The sequence below is a fragment of the Raphanus sativus genome, chromosome 2 (assembly GCF_000801105.2).
Source record: "Raphanus sativus cultivar WK10039 chromosome 2, ASM80110v3, whole genome shotgun sequence".
In the NCBI taxonomy this organism is placed as follows: Eukaryota; Viridiplantae; Streptophyta; class Magnoliopsida; order Brassicales; family Brassicaceae; genus Raphanus; species Raphanus sativus.
The window spans coordinates 11194927-11214346 of NC_079512.1; the positions used below are offsets into that span (position 1 = coordinate 11194927).

Sequence of the window (19420 nt, forward strand, 5' to 3'; positions counted from 1 at the left end):
TTCGTCTAGCAGGAACAACAAAGAAATTTATACATTTTTTTTGATGAAATATGTTTAATGTGTTAATGCTAATTTATACGGTATATGTTCTATTTTTTAGGAGCTGGATCTGCTTCTTCTGGTGCGGATGAATGAAACACTCGGTGGTTATGTTGGTCATGAAGGTACCCAAGAATAAAAGAGTCCATGTTGTCACTTCAATCTTAAGAACTACTGTTTCGTGTTTAATTATCTGAATAATCAAAGGCAGTGTTTGCATCAATGCAAGGATCATCTATGTTTTATCTAGTTTAATGTTTGTTGTATTTTATGGTTTTGTGTCTCTATGTCTTTAATGTCCAAAAAACTATCTACTGCATGTGTAATATAATCGTTTGTTCTTGTTTTATTGTTATGAAAGCAAGTAATGGTTAATCAACTAGCATGTAGCTATGAAACACATTGAGTCGATTGTTAGGAAGTAGAATGAAACACAAACATTTAGAGATACACTGAGTAAAGATTTGGAAATTTACTTCAAGATATATGATTATCTTGGTTATAGCTGGATAGTCCTTTTGATTAAATAAGATGCATATTTGATAATCTCTTTATCACATAATCTATTAAATGGTGTACTAGTCAATGAGTAATTTTCAAACTTATATTGAATGTCTGAGAAAGTCCTTATATCGGTTACTAACATGGTAAACCTATTAGTGTAACAACAAGAATAATTGAGAAATTTGTGTCATTCGGTTAACAAAAAATGAACACCAAATGAACACCAAATATCAGCCTATTAGCAACAAACTATCTTTTGCCTCTAATGAGATATTGTTCATAATGGAAACGTATCCGGTTAATGTCATTTTTTATCAGAAATTTTGAATCACCGCCAGCTTAGAAGTTTAAAAATCAAACTTGTTCTCTTTTAGAATCGGATTCAGTGGTTCACACCTATTATTTCTCATATAGTTATTCCGAATTCATAAATAAGGATGCGTACATAACATACTAATATCAATATTTTTTTCTCTACGAACAAAATATAACCGGTTCTCAAACACGCATTAAACTGAATTCATTCTTAAAATACAGAGTCAAATTTAACAAAATAGACAAATCCAAATCATAAACAGCAAACTAAAGTTTCATGTGATATTCATAGAGCAGAACATCGACCCTTTGCGCTCCAGAAGCTAAGATGTGTGGTGCTATACAACGGCAAGTATCGATCCCAGAAAGAGAATGTGTTTGCATTAGCAGAACCGACATTAATGAAGAATCTGCTAAAATGATGTTCTGCGGAATGGTTTCGGGTCTTTCAACACCAATCGGTTTCAGTTGATAATTTGAAATTCGCAGACCAGCTTGCCTCATCAGGTAAGGAAGCATCTCCGATATTGGTTTGAGTTCATAACTCATGGAAGCGTCACTCCTTAGCGAGCTGTTGCAATCCAAAACTGTAATGATCCAAGAGGAAGTATCCACACACAAGCCGACCCAGTGTTTCTTATCCAGATTAAACGGGAAGTAGAAACGATATTCATCAGGATGATGGTCCGTCATCTCATCAAAAACTTCTACCAGACCCTTCGTAAACATATGCGTTTCCTTGTCTTGTATTTTGGAGAATTTGGAGTAATTACTTGACATTGAAGCAACAAACTTGGTATCAAAAAATACCGCTCTTTTGCCTTGGACTGAACGATACTGTTTACCATAGAACAAGGTAAGATGCTTCATGAGTACATCCATCACCTACAAAGAAGTATATAAATCAGTGATGCAATCTGATTAATTATAAACGAAGAAACTTCTACTACCTTTGAAGAGTACGGCCTGGCTCTTGCGACAATGTCCATTATGTCTTTGTTTGAAACTTGACACCCTCCAAGATTGATAACACTAGACAGGAAAAAAAAATTTAGTACACACAAATCAATCTCAATATATCCGGATATACACAAGATAGCCGGATAACTTACAACTGTGATTTAAGCTTCTGAGCAAGTTTAGTATACTTCTGTGTATATTCCCAAGAATCAGCTTTCCCATAGACAACCATTTGAGCATCCCTAGCGCTGTTTAATATAGGGATAATTTGTTGAAAAACAATAGAAGATAGGGAAATTAGGTGAATGCCAAATACAGTGAAACATAAGACTATGTGGATTAGGTTGGCGAAATTAAAAGACGTTAATGACCTTTTACATTGTCTGACTCAGCTATACGAGAGTAAAGATGTAGGTTTACTAGCTGGCAACATGAATTTATTTAGATATGCTAAGATTGCCAAAGATATGGTGAAGATATGGTTAAATTGTCTCGTTTAACGAAAAAGGCACAGTGCTATTTTCAAGAGGTTTTTCATCCACATAATTCTGAAATTAATAGTGTTTTTTGGATACAAAAACCAGGGAAATATTTGGTTTGTTAACATGAAAATTGTAAGGTTAAATTTTTAAAACGGTTACTAACTTAACGTCAAATAAAATTGTTAGTTAGCTATTTAAAATAACTTATGTTTCAAAGTTATAAAACTAAACCCTAAATCTAAAATCTTCAAACTCTATATACTTACCATATCATCTATTCTAAACCCTAAATCTTAAACTCTAAATCCAAAATCTTAAACCCTAAACCCTAGCAAATCATAAACCCTAACCAAATAATAAACCCTAAATTCTAAACTCGAACTTTAAACGTTAAACCCAAAATCATAAACCATAAACCCTAACCAAACCATAAATTCCAACCAAATAAACATAAATCATAAACCAATATACTAAACATAGTAGTAACATCCCAGACCTTAAATCATTGATCATAATTGATACTAGAATATGATACACAATTAGATCATAAACCATGTAGACAATTTTATTAAATGTAAGATTTGATAGATAGAGAAGAAATATAAGTTAATTATTAAATGTCCAATTTTATTTGTGCATAGTTATCATATTTTTTGGATGGCTAACATAATTATTGGATAGGTCAATAAAAAAATTAGCTATAAATTATTATACCGTTATAGTCCATGATGTAAGATTGCTTGTTAATTTTATAGTTGGATGTGTAACTTGTTTGATAGTTTGTTAATGGTAATGAGAAACCGAACTTTCAATTGTCTATAATTCATTATTATGGTACAATAATTTTTCTAACTATCCATTGAATAGAGTTTATGGTTAACAATTTTGCGAACTGGTACTAAACTTAGTCATCCAAAAATTTTCTATTTCCTAACTGTACACAGTCGTAAACCCTAACCAAATCATAAACCCTAATCAAATAATAAACCCTAAATCTTAAACGTTAAGCCCAAAATCGTAAACCCTAAATCGTAACCAAGTCATAAACCATAACTAAATAATAAACCTAGAGCCTAAGCTCTAAACTCTAAGCTCTAAACCAATACACTAAACACAATAATAACATCTTAGACCTTAAACCATTGATCATAATTGATACTAGAATACGATACACAATTAGACCCTCAACCAAATAGACAATTTCATTAAATCCAAGATTTGATAGATGGAGAAGAAATATATATATATATATATAATCAATTGTTAAATGTCCAATTTTCTTTGTGGATAGTTACCATATGTTTTGGATGGCTAACATAATTAATGGATATGCCTATAAAAATATTAGCTCCAAATTATTATACTTTTACAGTCCATGATGTAAGAGTGCTTGTTAAATTTGTGGTTGGATGTGTAACTTATTTGATAGCTTGTTAACGGTAATGAAAAACCAGATTTTCAGTTATCCAGAATTCATTGTTATGGTACAATAATTTTTGTGACTATCCATTGAATAGAGTTTACGGTTAACAATTTTTCGAACTGGTAATAAATTTAGTTATCTAAACATTACATAGACATTAATTATTGCCTTTTATTACAACTACAGAATCACTCCATGTTATTAACAAGTGTTTAATTGCAACTGTAATTTCGTCGTCGTTTGAGGGCATTAAGAATTTATGGTTATTACCCACAGCCAGGAGGCTACCAAATGTGTCGTTCGCTGCCGCATCATCAGTTGAAGACACAAGAAGAACTGAACACATGAAGGAAAACTACACTCCCAATCAACTCAAAAATAGAGATTTGGCGGGAGTACCTCAAAGGTCAGTCCAATTAAAACACAAATTTTGTAGATCAATAAAACTCATCTATCCTAGACAAATTTACCTAAACAATTCAACTAATATAGAAAGTTTCAGTTCTAATTTTATTTAAATTTGAAGACAACGATAAAGAAACTTATTCCAATTTAATTTCTGAGTTTCTTTAGGAAAAGAAAGATCTTGCAAAATATCACAATAAAAAAAAATTCTTGGGATAAGGCAGGTTGGAGAATTGACAAGGAAAGAAAATAAAGAGAATAGTAGAGATGAGAGAAATATAAGTGCTACTTCTCGTATTGGAGAATTCTCTTCTTCTTCTTCTCCTTCATCGTTGCTGGAGATTTGTACACAGAGATCCTCTACTTCCTCTCTGGTTTCCCATGATGAAGATGATGAAGCTGATGATGGGTTTGTCAGATCTTTGACTTTTGTTACTGTAACGATATATTTGTTAGTTAGCAATTGAAATTATATGATTAAATATAAGAAATGAGAATTATAATTACGTAGAAGAAAAACTTGTTCTGATTCTTCCATGGCTGTCTGTTCTTCTCCTTTTTCTTGCTCTGTTTCTTCTTCTTCTTCTTCTTCTTCTTGTTTTTGTTTTTATTTTTCCATTGGGATTTTAATTTGACAGGCAGTATACGTTCTAGTTTTCTTCACGTTTTGTGAAAGAGAGATGAAAATTTTAAAATATTATGACAGAAAATAAAATCTTCATGTATCTAGTTTCAAGATTTTGTGTATATTTTCGAGCAAAATAGGTTGTTGTATTATAGGGGTAGCAGAGTCATATATGATTGTGTACGGTTAGAAAATAGTGAATTTTGTTAGATTGCTAAATAGGCTAAAATTCTTTGGTATGAGTCCTAATTTCCCTTTAATATATCTGGACTACACTGGAAGACATCGACGAGACCATGTGTAACTGTTTTTGGTCTTTTGCTTCTCCTGCATTCTTGTAGATCTAAATCATTATCTTTTTCTACTGCGATTTGTTCAGCAGTGAACCCAGTAACCAGGTCATCATGGTTATCTTCCTGAGACAAACCAAGGGAGAACGACGGAATCTCAGAAACAGGGAACAATTCCATCTCAAACATCTAAAACAATAAGTCCTAATGTTATAACTTTTAGGAACCACCAAAATAAGAAAACTTTAAAAACACATTGGATTTACATTTCTACCTTGTCTAATGAAGCAGAAGGAAGCAAAGATGAATTAAGAAAGGGGTTTAGTCGCAGACTCTTTCGACGCTGTGGGAGCTTAACCTGATTGTCATTTGTTACTGTTTCTGGCTGTTTAGCAGGTCTACCGTTCATGTAATCCTCTTTTTCTTCCTGTGACAAACCAAGCGAGAACGATGGACTCTCAAAAAATTGGAACGGTTCCCTCAGGGACATCTAAACAATATTATATCTTAATGTCAAGAAAAACCATATCGCTTTGAACAAAGAACAGTTAACAACAAATAAATGAAAAAATTAACCTCTTCTCTTCCAGGTTGGTTACATTGAGTAGATACCTGAAAATAGTCAAGTATATTAATATCCATAGTTAGAATTCCAAAACTGAATTGTAACCTTTACTAACACTAAGTGGAGCCGGTACATTATCCGTGTTTGAAGCTTGAAGATCGTCCATTTGATTTTCCATAGATGTTACATTGGGAGGAGGAGTTAAACCAGATATATCAGACGACAAAACTCTGGGCTCAGAATCCTGTTACTCAATCATGTTCAGTTAATATAAACTTCGACATCATATTTCGAATATGTAGTTATACATACGAAAAATATTGGATACGTACATGTATATCACCATCTGAAAAATGTGGTCGTTCATCCTGAACATATGTTTCGTCTCCCGGTTGATCTTATACTTCACACCAAAATTTGTTTCCAAAAATAAGAATTAATTAAAAATATTCATATATCTGGATAACATATATAATAACCGAAACGACGAACTATCATGGGTTATATATGGACATTTCGGATAACAAGTATATTCTTATTGAGAACTTAGTTGAAAAATAAAATTGTAGAGTCTATTCGTGAAACTGAAAATATCAATATAACACAATGTATGAACATTAATCAATTTGGTTTCAAAATTATTTAGAGAGAACTTACATTCTCGGTATAGTTGGACGTCGGAAAAGAGTTGTTCAGGTCTTCTGCAAACGATGGCTGTGACTTTGAATTGGTTGCGGGTTCCTGATGTTGATTCTTAAGTATGGCTTCAATACCTTCGATGATATCTCCTTTCATCTGAAACAGTTTTTGCTCTACCGTTGGAAGCATGACCGACTCTATCATGGCCTTGATCTTATTCTCTACAAGCGTTCCTACCCGAGACTCAATTCAAGCGAATTCCTGGCTTGCAACTTTGACTGTGGCATTTAGATTTTTTGTCACTTCACGAAATTTAGAAATTTCTGGCTTCATTTTGTCATAGAGAAGCGTAGCAAACTTCGAGTCGGAGTCAATCTCAGGAACCACTGCTTTCTTTCGAGCTTTTGTTCCTCTCTTTTTACCCTTTCCCTTACCACCCATGCGCTCCACATCGGCCATAGTTATTCCCCCCTTGAACATGGAATTGTTGAAACAATGCTTTTTAGAGTGTAAGCGCCTAACATTTTCCACTTTTAGATCAGTGTCTTCGTTGGAGTAATACTCAACTTCATCATCCACCGGATCAGAAGGCTTGTCTTCGATGATACATTTGACAGGAACCTATAACCATAGTAAACATACATTTTATTTAAAAACAAACCTTACTAAAATGTTAAAATTATATATAACCGGTTGGAATTTGTTTTTTACCTCGCATTTTTGATCAACATCCCGAGCATGTCCTGGACTCAATGTCAGTCGCTTACCAGGCTTTTCATGAAGATCATCGTCTTCTCCACCTGAGTCTGTCTCGGAAGAAGAACCAGCCTCTTGCACAACCTCCGTTAGAGCCGGTACAACCTCTACCATTACTAACTGAATAGCATGCACAAAACCTTTAAGGGCAAATGTGTTCTGACAAAGCACTACTTCATCTCTTTCCTTGATGCTAGTCATTAGCATATCAAACGCAAGCCTTCCCCAAGGAAACGAATAGAATTTGTTCAAATCTCTAATCATCTCTACATACTCTTTTGGAATCTTTGTATTCATACTTGTCGGCATCAAAACAGACGAAACCAGAGCAAGAAGAGCATACTTAATTCTAATCTACTGGTCCACTACCGTTTTCTTTCGTAACATCCTAATCACCGATGAAACTGTAACAGAATCAGAACTCCCAAAAAGAGTAGGCCAATACGGAGTTTCTGACAACTCTTTCTTATTCTTCCGAGATTTTTTGGGAAATTCCCTCATGGTAAACCAGTCACAATACCAAATTCCCTTAAAGAAAATCTAATTGGGTTTCCAGCGAAACGAAACCAAATTTCATGCTTCTTGTTTACCTTTAGTTGTCTTGAAAGCATATATCGAGCAAATCTCCCCGAAAATGCTGGTTTATCTGCGAGCTCAATAAATCTTCCAAAGGTAGAAGCTTTGATAATCTGGATTTCTTCATCAGATAAAACTTTTAGGATTGACCGGGTTCCACTCGAAGGGTGATAAGAAAGAACTCGTACACCGACTGGTTCTTCACCATCGGCAAACATGCGGTCGGGAAGGTCGATCATCTCCACATTTTCTTCTGATTCGGAAGAAATGGGTGAGTCAACCAGGCGAACACGAACCATGATTCTTGAGAAACGAAAACTAAAATTTAGAGATGGAAAATTGAGATGGCAGAAAATTTACTAATATATTTCAAAAAGCTGCAATTAATGGCGTCGATTGGTCACTACAACGGTTACAATAATTCAGTTTAGAAATTTCTTTACTCCCATGGAAAATCAATTCGCGAAAATATATATTGTTAGCATAGGTTTTCCTTTAACTTACACATGCAAGGGACATCAAATCTATATAAATCAAATTGTCAGATCATAATAAGTAATAGACTTAGGGATCAAAGTGGTAATACGAATTATGAATAGTAATAAACAGTATATATTGTTATTTTCCTAAATAGACAAAAGTTGGTGTATATGTGGCGCAAATTCTCTAATAATAATAATAATAATAAGAAGGAAATACGACAAAGCCATATGAATGGAAAATAAATCTTTTTCAAAAGCTGTGGTTTCACTCGCCCTTGAATTTCTTTTGACATTGTTCTTGTTGATAGAGAGTTGATTCTCAGCATCATTCTCTTGCTCTTCTTTGCTTTTTATTTTAGACAAAGGAGTTGCTGAAGAACCACCAGAACCATCAAAAATTTCGTCTGAGCACTGTAACATTAAGATCTGAAATATAAAGAGAGTTGAACACTTTAATGACTATACACTTGAAAAATAAATAGAGTTGAAAAACTAATGATAACAGTAGCGTGGAAGTAGAATAAGTAGTTATGAAACACTAATACAATTGTAAATGTAGTTCACTGTAAAGCAAAAACAAAAAAAAAAGATTCTGAACAACTTATGTAGTAATATCATTACTTATTTTTTTATCAACAAAAACCATTTCGGTGTTTCCGGATTCTAATTTCTCCCAAGCGAATAATCCTAACTTTAATACGACATATATCTTTATACGGTTTTAATTCTCTAATGAAAGAAATTCTGTTTTTGGGGTGTTGAACTACTGTCATTTTTTAAAATTGTTAGCAAAAGAGGAATATGTTTGTAATGTAAGAACTTATGAGTCTCCTTTATATATAATTTACCTTACCACGTTTGAGAGTTATTAGTGGGAAATACTTCGTAACAAATGACATTTTCAAAATATTTTTGATAATAAATAATGAAACAATTTAAAAAAAAATATTAAAATTATATTGTCATAAATTGGTCTGCAGTAAATATGATCTCAACTTGCCCAAGTAATCCGTATTCAATATAAGATAAGTTATTAAAACCAAATTAACTAAATGTAAATTATTTAAACAAAGCAATAAATATGATATCAAGTTGCGCAAGTAATCCGCAATGAAAATAAGGTAAATTATTAATAAAAAAATTTAAAAATTACAAACATGGTAAATTACATTTAAAATCGTGAAGTAAATATTTTTGGGATTCAAATTATGCAACCAGTGTAATTTATTATAAAAAATTAATTAATTAAAAATATTTAAAAGATGAGCTATATAAGCTAATAATAGTTCGTAATAAATGACAGTTTCGAAATATTTTTCATAATAAATAATGAAACAGTTTAAAGAAAGATATTAAATTATATTTTCATAAATTGGTTTGAGAGTTATTAGTGGGAAATACTTCATAATAAATGATATTTCGAAATATTTTTCATAATAAATAATGAAAACAGTTTAAATTTATATTATCTTTTTCTGTATCTTATATTTATAGAATCATGTAAACTTCCAACTAACTGAGTCACTGTTATTTTTGTTAAAGTTAAACCAAATTTATCAACGATAGAAAACCAAAATTTAAAACCTCATAACTAACTTCATATTATACCGTCTTAGTTTAAAACTTTTTGCTAATCACATACTATAATATTAATGTGTGATTTAATTAATTGATGTAAGGATTTTTAATGTATATGTGTGATTATCAATTCAAATTAACACAGTTCAGTGCTTCGCCATAAAGAACACAACAACTCACAATCATCACGAGGTTAGAAAACAATAGAGAGGTAACATTGTGTGTGAATCTAATGGCCACCCAATGCAAGTTCATTCTCAGCTGTTGTTATTTTCTAAAGAGCAAAAGTTTTATACACCTCTTCGTTCAGAGGATAACAACACAAAATATACAAAGTTTCATTCTTACATGTTATTGTAGTCAAAAACACAAGTTTTAATTATAGTACGATATCCTTCATAAACTAATAGAGTTTAAAACACTTGATACTTTAATAGATTTCTTTTAAATGATTATCTACATGTCTCTAGAAAATTCAAACAGAAACTTATAGACAACCTTTTTCAAATTCAGTAATTGTGTGCATGTATGAAAATTAATCATAGCTTGGAAGATTCAATAACATAACCATAAAAAATCAATCCATACCTAAATCAAATCTCTAATTACGCAACAATTCCTAAATCAACTACTATACACTAAAAATACAGATATAAACTTCTCACAAAATATCAAATGAATAATTTATAATTTAAACTTTTGAGTTAATTTTAATATAATGAAAACAAAATAAATTTTACAATTAACTTTTAGTTCACCTATATATCAAATAAAAATAATAATACATGTAAATTAAAATTACAACTAACGACAACCACTCTGTGGGCAGGCATACTACTAGTAGTTTAATAGAAAAAAGTGCCTATTTCAACATGGATTTTTTGCATCGTGTTTATTCTTTCACGAACTTTGTAGTAGGTATGTATTCCACACTAAACTAAATAAAAAAAAAATTAATACTATATGAACTTTATGCGTCGTGCATAGACTCTCATTATCGTGCTTATTTATATATTAACCGTAAAAAATGTTAGTCATCTGTTAATTTATCAAAACAACATTATTTTGAATAAATTTTTTAAAATTAAAAATTTTAAAATAAAATATATTCTCAAAATCGTGCTTATGTATATTGACTGTCAAAGATAATGGCCATCTTTTAATTTATGAAAATATTTTATTTTGGATAAATTTTATGAAATTATCCGTTATTTTTTAATTTTTTTATTTTACAAAAATATCCAAAACGAACTCGTTATTGCTGTGTGGAATTGGCCCAAAGAAAGCTTTTATCACTGATCGATTTGTTTTTTTTTAGTTACGTCTTTTGACTCTTCTGCCAAAGGCACTTTCATAGTTGGGCTTTAAACCTTACCTAATTTATTCTCTCCCTCTCTCTCTCCCTCTCTCTCTCACTTGCTAGCGATCCAAAGCTTTGTTGACCGATTTGGTTTTTAGCAGCATCAAAATGTTATCTCCCATGGTTCCTTCCTCCTCCTGTGAAGAGTACGATGTGTTCCTAAGTTTCAGAGGCGTTGACACACGTTATAACTTCACCAGCCATCTCGATAAAGCCCTCCGCCTGAGAGGAATCAAGTCCTTCATCGACGACGAACTCCTTCGAGGGGACAATCTCACCGCGCTTTTCCACAGAATCGAGCAATCCAAGATCGCGATCATCGTCTTCTCCAAAAACTACTCCAACTCCGTGTGGTGTCTCCGAGAGCTCGTGAAGATCCTCGAGTGCAGGGGCAGAGACCAACAGTTGGTGGTGCTCCCTATCTTCTACAAAGTCGACAAATCAGAGTTGAAGAAGGTCCCGAGAGAGAGTTTCACCGGAGTTACAGAGGAGGAGATCTCGTCGTGGGAAGGTGCACTGACCACAGCTTTCAACATCTCCGGCTATGTAGTCAACGAATCTAGGTATACCTTATAATGAATGCCTTATTTGTTTGCCGTTGATTCTAAAACAAGATTCATCTTCTTGTTTTCTTCTGTAGCACGTCTGAGGCGGCAATTGTGGATGAGATTGCTGTCGAGACATTGAAGAAGCTGGATGGATTGGCTCCAATCGGGAACGAAGGTCTGGTGGGAGTAGAATCGAGACTAAAGATTCTTGAAAAGCTTTTATCTTGCGATGAGTTGGATTCTGTTTATATCCTAGGCATCGTTGGAATGGGTGGGATTGGTAAAACTACTCTTGCTGATTGTTTGTACAGACGGATGCGACGTCGTTTCGACGGTAGCTGCTTTCTTACAAACATACGTGAGAATTCAGTTAGAAACGGGTTAGATTCTCTGCTGCAGAAACTCTTCTCTACGTTACTGAATGATAGAGACATAGAGATTGGAGCTCCTGGAAATGCACATGAGAGATTTGAGCGCAGGCTTAAGAGCAAGAGGCTTCTCATTGTGCTTGATGACGTCAGTGATGAAAAGCAGATACGGTATCTGATGGGGCACTCCAAATGGTATCAAGGAGGAAGTAGGATCATCATAACCACAAGAGACAGTAAGCTGATCGAAGGCCGAAAATACGTGCTCCCTAAATTGAATGATAGAGAAGCTTTGAAGCTCTTTAGCATGAAAGCATTTAATAAATCTTGCCCTTCAACGGAGTTTGAGAGCTTGGCAAATATGGTTCTGGATTATGCTAAAGGCAACCCTTTGGCTCTTAAGATGTTAGGGTCTGATCTTTACAATAGGGATGCTCTGTACTGGGAAGATAAATTGGATAGACTGACAAGTAGATCGCATAAATGTATCTACGAAGTTCTGGAAACGAGCTATGAGGAGCTTACCGTTGAGCAGAAGAATGTTTTTCTGGATATTGCATGTTTCTTTAGATCAGAGAAGGTTGATTACGTGAAAAGCCTTCTCAACAGTCATGGTGTCGATGTGTCCAGCGTGATAGAGGATCTACTTGACAAATGTCTGATTACTCTTTCTGATAACCGCATCGAGATGCATGACATGTTGCAGACTGTGGGCAAGGAGATTAGCTTAAAGGTGGAAACTATAGGAATAGGAGGAGACTTTGGGAATAGGAGGAGACTATTACAACATAGCAACTCATATCGGGCGCAAATCAGACTATGGGACAGTGACGCTATTTGTGACCTTCTCACCAACGGCATGGTAATGGTACATCCTTGGTGATATTCGCATACCCTTGCCTCTTGGTTTGAACTAACCACTGTGTTGCCACTTGAATTTTAGGGAACTGGCAATATAAGAGGCATTTTCCTAGACACATCAAAACTAGGAGCAATTCGTCTAAGTGCCAAAGCTTTCAAAGGAATGTACAATCTCAAATACCTGAAAATTTTTGATTCTTGTTGTTCTCGTGGATGTGAATCGGAGTTTAAGCTGCACTTCCGCAAAGGGCTTGATTCCCTTCCTAATGGGCTTAAATATCTACACTGGCATGGATACCCGCTAGAGAGTATCCCTGACATCGACATCAAGAACCTTGTAGACCTTAAATTGCCACATAGTAAATTAGAAGAAATTTGGGACGGAGACAAGGTATATTTTTATGTGTAGTTGTGATGAGTTGTAAGCTAAACTCTCGAATGCTGAGTTGGATCTATAATTTGAGTTGTGTTTGGATTTCTTTTTTTTGGTCACAGGATGCAGGAATGCTCAAATGGGTCGACCTTAGTCACTCCGTGAACTTACGCCGTTGTTTAGGCTTGGCTAATGCTCAAAATCTTGAGAGACTGAATCTAGAAGGATGTTCAAATTTGAAAAAGTTGCCATCATCGATGAAATGTTTGGAGAAGCTTGTTTACCTAAATCTCAGGGAGTGCACAAGCCTTAAGACTCTTCCAAAAGGACTCAAATCTCAATCCCTAGAAACGCTTATTCTCAGTGGCTGCTCCAGCTTCAGGAAATTCCCAATGATCTCAGATAATGTTCAAGTTCTACTTTTAGATGGCACAGTTATAAAGAGTCTTCCCGAATCCATCCAAAGCCTGAGGAAACTTGGTTTGCTGAATCTGAAGAACTGCAGAAAACTGAAGCATCTTTCTACTGATCTTCATAAGCTGAAATGTCTACAAGAGCTCATACTTTCAGGCTGCTCACAGCTAGAGGTTTTTCCAGAAATCAAGGAAGATATGGAATCTTTGGAGATTTTACTTCTGGATGATACAGCCATCTCTGAGATGCCAAATATGATGCATTTGAGCAATATCAAGACATTTTCGTTGTGTGGGACAGACAGTCAGCTCTCTGTTAGTATGTTTTTCTCGCCACCTCCGTTGGTCTGCTCTCGGCTAACAGATCTTTATCTCTCAAGTTGCAGTCTGTACAAACTCCCAGAAAATATTGGCGGCCTATCTTTTTTGCAGTCTTTATGCTTAAGCGGAAACAACATTGAAAATCTGCCTGAGAGCTTCAACCAGCTTCACAATCTGAAATGGTTCGATTTAAAGTATTGCAAAATGCTCAAAGCTCTACCAACCCTTCCACAAAACCTGCAATATCTGGATGCACACGAGTGCGAGTCACTTGAAACTTTGGCAAACCGGTTGACGCCTTTGACCGTAGGAGAGAGGACCCATTCTATGTTCATCTTTAGCAACTGTTACAAACTAAACCAAGACACACAAGAGACTCTTGTGGGTCATGGTCGAATCAAAAGTCAGTTGATGGCTAATGCATCTGTTAAACGTTATTATCGGGTATTGTCTTCTTTTTTTCCTTCTATCTCCCTTGCACCACTGAAACTAGAACAGAATCTTATTGTTTGTCTTCTGCAGGGATTCATCCCAGAGCCTCTCGTTGGAATCTGTTTTCCGGCGAGTGAAATACCGAGCTGGTTCTGCTATCAAAGACTAGGACGTTCACTAGAAATCCCATTGCCTCCGCATTGGTGTGACACTAATTTTGTTGGACTTGCCTTCTCTGTAGTCATCTCGTTCACAGACTATGAAGACAGTGCTAAACGTTTCTCGGTAAAGTGCTCCGGCAAATTCGAGAACCAAGACGGTTCATCTACCGTATTTGATTTCACTCTTGCAGGCTGGAACGAACCGTGTAAAACGCTTAGCCATGAACCAAGAAAGCTCTCTTCTGACCATGTTTTCATGGGATACAACAGTTGTTTCCACGTCAAGCAACTCCATGAAGAGGTTAATAGTTGCTGTCACACAAAGGCTTCTTTCGAATTCTATGCGACGGATAATGAAACGAAGAAGAAGCTGGAGACTTGTAAGGTGATAAAATGTGGGATGAGTTTAGTGTATGTTCCTGATGATGAGGATGGTATTTTGTTGAAGAAGATAAATGTGGCTCAGTTGAGTTCGCAGACCGAACAAAGCTGTTCCAACGGTCTTGATGATGTTAGACTCAAGAGAGGACGATGCCAGTTAGGTGGTGGTGATGAAGAATCAGACTGTAAGAAAACTAAGAAGGACAAGATTTTGGTGTTATAAAAATGTATATTTTATTTGATGTATAAAATCTAATAACTTTTCACTTCATCATTCAGCAAATCCTAAAATCTTCTTAACCATTTTGGTACAAGTATTTTAGTATAGATTTTATTATTTTTGGTCCTTGATACCTTATTGTATATTTGTTTGTAAATGGAAGAAAGTAAGAACAAGAGAAGCGACGGAAGAAATCAATGAAAGGAAAGTCCACAAAAGAAAAATCAGTAAAACATAATGGAACATGCTTAAAGAATGGGACAAGCGTCAAGCAAATGACACAACAAAATAACCAATAGGGGGAAAACTCCAATCTGTTTCTCTCTTCCACAGTTCCACTAAACCTTCTCTATTTGTTTTCACAATCCTTATTTCATGCTCAGCTCTCTTTCCATTTCTCCAACCGATGACGTATCACGAGGAAGACGGTTTGGTTCCTGAACTGCGGGTGAGAGTTGAAGCTGATGGAATTGAGAAACTAGGGAATTATATTAAACTTAGTGAAGAGTTGGAGAGAGAAGCAGTGCATGAAGAGGAAGAAGATTCATCACCTTCTTCTTGTTTTTCTTGTGGATGTAAAAGATCTCTTTGGTTCTGGATCAAGCTTGCTCTTCTCCTCGCCTTTCTAGCTGCTTTGGCTCTCGCTGCTTACAAATGGCTCGTTCCCTTAATCATGGACAAGGTTTTATTTTCTTCTATTTAAAGATATATTTGCTCTGTTCTGCTCTGTTCTGTTATTCCTGTGCTCTGTTTTTCAGAAAGTTTAGCACTTTTATCAGTTGGGTCGGTCTGCTAGAGTTTCAAATTTTAGGTTTTTATCAGTTGGAGTAGGGTTTCAACACCATAATCATTACACCCGAATAAGATCCTAAGTACTAGCCACAATTCTGTATGATGTAACTGTTGGCATTACCCATTTTTATGATGATGTCGCAGGAGCTTATCCCTATCATAAAATGGGAGATAAAGACATTTACACATCCTGTGTTAGGCATTCTTATATTCGCAACCATGGCACTACTCCCTGTAATACTTGTTCCATCTACGCCATCAATGTGGGTGGCTGGGATTACATTTGGTTACGGCTATGGCTTTCTTCTTACTTTTCCAGCTATGGCTATTGGTGTATCTCTTCCTTACTTCATCAGCTATCTCTTCTGCCACCAAATTCAAGTACTATTTTTCTCATTTTGATAATCAGTTTTTTTGGTATCTTTATCTTTTTTTTTTTTTTTTTTTAATAAACAAGTTCATGTTTCCAGGGTGATAGTGCTCAAATTACCCAGTAGAACTTACTCTCTCAAATAAGAGGTACAGCTGTAGTACTTAGGGATCGAATCACGAGGAGATAGGGAACCAATTAAATAAAATCTACTAATCAATCCTAGGCAAGGTTGGTTTATATGATGGAAATAAAAATAATAAATCCTAAAATGAGCAAGGCAGTTGCTCCAACTAACAATATGAAAGGTTGTTTAAATGAGATAAAGAGTGCTAGACATAGGGTTTCTATTCAGGGATGAAGATTATAATCTCTATAAATGCTTTAATAAGTTGCTTGCATGATACTATAGATCTTAGCCGCTTAACATATGTGAATGAATCATTGGTTAAAATATCTAGATCTCTTGCCACACCTTTCGCATGATGACACAGAAAAAGAGTCGGTCGATATCCTTTTGAGATATCAAGCGATACACCTTTCGCGGCGCCGATCGATTTACCAGTAGGGTATCGATCGACGGCTTCTAGATCTGCCTAGGCGCGAACCGAATATGACCGCGAGGTTTCAAGGAGGAACTGTCGTTCTTCTCAACGGGAAACATGCATCGCTCAAATGGATAATTCAAGATAATCTAAGATCCTAGTGATCTATGTTCTAGTTAGCTACTCTAAAACAAGCATAGGGTACAATCCATTTGATGAGTATCACAACTTAGCAATTATAGCTTGGGGCTAATCCCACAAACCTATTTAAACCCTAGATCTAACAAGTAGACTACTCAGACATAGCTAAACAATTCATAACAATAGATAGATGAAAGAATTGCATAGATAGAATAAAGTAGAAATATAAAAGGAGATGAGAAATCTCTCCAATCTCTCTCAAACAAATAAAACTCTAGTCTCTCTCTCACACTCTCTGCTTTGGTTGTGAAAAGCTTCAAGCTTCAAAGGGTTTCAAAAATTGCCGTCAAAAAGACTTTGCAGGAGTATTTAAGCATTTCCATTAGGTTAAAAACTCGCCAGGGGCAATCTCGTAATTTGGTGAAGTCTTGGTGAAGTAGTCGGCTAAACCATTCCGTCCTCGATATCGATCGACAACACTGATGTGTATCGATCGATTATAATCTTCTAGTACGCGGATCTTCTCAGCTGCATCGATCGACGACTCAGGATGAGTATCGATCGATTGTAATCGCAATGTTGACTTCCGACTTAGTCTTGAATGGTCAACTCGGGTGTATCATCTCTTGTACTCCAAAATGCTCCAAAAACATCACTTTCTCACGAAATACTCCTGAACCTGAAAACATACCTAACAGGCTAGAAAACAGATTAAGTATATAATAAAATACTAGTATACCATGATTAAAAACGGGTAAAATCCATGGTATATCACAGGGTTGGTTAGAAAGATATCCAGATCAAGCTGCGATGCTGAGAGCTGCTGGTGGAGGCAATTGGTTTCACCAGTTTAGATCAGTAACCTTAATCCGGATCTCACCATTCCGTTACGTTTTTTATAACTACTGTGCTGTTGCAACTCGTGTGAAGTATGGTCCGTACATCGCTGGTTCTCTTTTAGGCATGGTGCCAGAGAACTTTGTTTCTATTTATACGTGAGTTTGTGTTTTGCCTAATGATTGCAGATTTAGTTTACTGTTCTGATAGTTTTATGTTTGTTTTTTGGTGTGTGTTTGTAGAGGGATTCTTATAAGGAAATTGGCAGATGCATCCACTGAGGAACAAAAAGGGATGTCGATTCTTCAGATTGTTCTCAACGTTCTTGGTTTTGTAGCAACTGTTTTGACAACTGTTCTCATCATGAAGTATGCGAGAAGACAGCTCGAAATTATGAAGAAGGAAGAGGAAGCCTTGTTGTTGCAGTAATGACAGAGACAACCTTGGAACTTTTGTGTCTGCTTCTTTCCAAAAGATCAGGTTCAGTCCAAGATGTGAAAGAACTAACTCTGTTTTTTGGTTTTCGGTTGATTCATTTGGTTTTGTTTTTTTTTTCTCAGCTAAGAAAAAACAAATTAAGTGACTTATTAACACACATAATATCTTTAATGTTAGTAAGTGTTTATGTTATGTTTATTTTTTTGATGTTTGAAAGAAATATGTTAATGTGGTATATAATGAATGATCTTCAAACAATATTCTATTTCTTTTTCTTTTCTCTAGTAATATTTGTTTGTATATCCTAAATATGGAGATTGTAAATTGGTAAGCAATAGACATAATATTTAGGGTACCATCGAATGTACCAATATCACTATCTTACTTCCAGTTTTAAATCTTATATTTTGCTTCCAAAGCTGATTTTCCGGCCAACATCCATTTGGAAATAATGTAGAGATTGTCTGAAGTTCATTTTGAAATGGCAAGTACATATGTCCCATACCGAACTATATATCTCTCCAGAAGATGTTATGAACGTAATCATGTATTGACAGCGTCTTTAGCATTCATTGCAGAAGCGTTGTTATGAACAATATTGAATTGAATTTGATTAAATAATTGTTTTTATTTTAAAAATATTATAATATTATTTGAAAAATAATTCTCATATGTGTTGGGGTTACGTTAATTTTTCATAATTGTTAACTACATACATATCTTTAATGAGAAAAAACTTAATGATAAATTTCCATCACATTGTTTTTTATTTTTTTAATTGATAAAATTTATTTCAGTTTGGGTAAATCTCAAAAATAACTCATTTTAAGTTTATAAAAAATAGCCCCTAATGATAGTAGTTTTCAAAATACCACCCATTTATCATGAAAACATTAAATTAGTCTTAGCTCATAAACCATGTTCACACTTCCACCCCTTAAATACTAAACTCTAAATCATTATCAACAAATTCAAACCGAAATATAAAATACAAATGTAACTTTTAACTTTTAATTAATGTTATTGTAACGTTTTCCTTGTCTGCTAATATTTTCATAAACATGATTTAGTGCTATTTAAGGACAGTACTCTTTTGTATATAACAAAAATAGAAGATATTTCCCAAAATGGTATATAGTAAACTATACATAATTCTATAAATTATATTTACAAATTTATAAAATGAACCTAACTAAATACAACTATTACTTTTATTTTTA

General features: G+C 34.6%; 2 protein-coding genes across 2 annotated transcripts; both read left to right on the forward strand.

The window, feature by feature from the left end:
• The first annotated feature begins 10985 nt into the window (after nt 1-10985).
• Nucleotides 10986-15128, forward strand: LOC108829972 (disease resistance-like protein DSC1). Its single transcript, XM_018603574.2, has 5 exons — nt 10986-11562; nt 11640-12777; nt 12859-13167; nt 13272-14327; nt 14406-15128. The coding sequence occupies exons 1-5, from the start codon at nt 11108-11110 to the stop codon at nt 15078-15080; spliced, it is 3633 nt and encodes a 1210-aa protein (XP_018459076.1). The 5' UTR covers nt 10986-11107; the 3' UTR covers nt 15081-15128.
• A 176-nt stretch (nt 15129-15304) lies between these two features.
• LOC108829973 (uncharacterized) lies at nt 15305-18411 on the forward strand. The gene is made up of 4 exons (XM_018603575.2): nt 15305-15759; nt 16014-16250; nt 17703-17920; nt 18005-18411. Exons 1-4 carry the CDS (start codon nt 15484-15486, stop codon nt 18189-18191), a joined length of 918 nt encoding a protein of 305 aa, XP_018459077.1. The 5' UTR covers nt 15305-15483; the 3' UTR covers nt 18192-18411.
• Nucleotides 18412-19420: the final 1009 nt, after the last annotated feature.

Bases quoted from the DNA above. Each gene is read 5' to 3' on its own strand.
- LOC108829972 (XM_018603574.2), top strand. From the start codon at position 11,108: ATGTTATCTCCCATGGTTCCTTCCTCCTCCTGTGAAGAGTACGATGTG. The intron at 12,778-12,858 runs GTAATGGTACAT...CTTGAATTTTAG, and splicing joins ACCTTCTCACCAACGGCATG to GGAACTGGCAATATAAGAGG. The intron at 14,328-14,405 runs GTATTGTCTTCT...TGTCTTCTGCAG, and splicing joins CTGTTAAACGTTATTATCGG to GGATTCATCCCAGAGCCTCT.
- LOC108829973 (XM_018603575.2), top strand. From the start codon at position 15,484: ATGACGTATCACGAGGAAGACGGTTTGGTTCCTGAACTGCGGGTGAGA. The intron at 16,251-17,702 runs GTACTATTTTTC...GGTATATCACAG, and splicing joins TCTTCTGCCACCAAATTCAA to GGTTGGTTAGAAAGATATCC. The intron at 17,921-18,004 runs GTGAGTTTGTGT...GTGTGTTTGTAG, and splicing joins AACTTTGTTTCTATTTATAC to AGGGATTCTTATAAGGAAAT.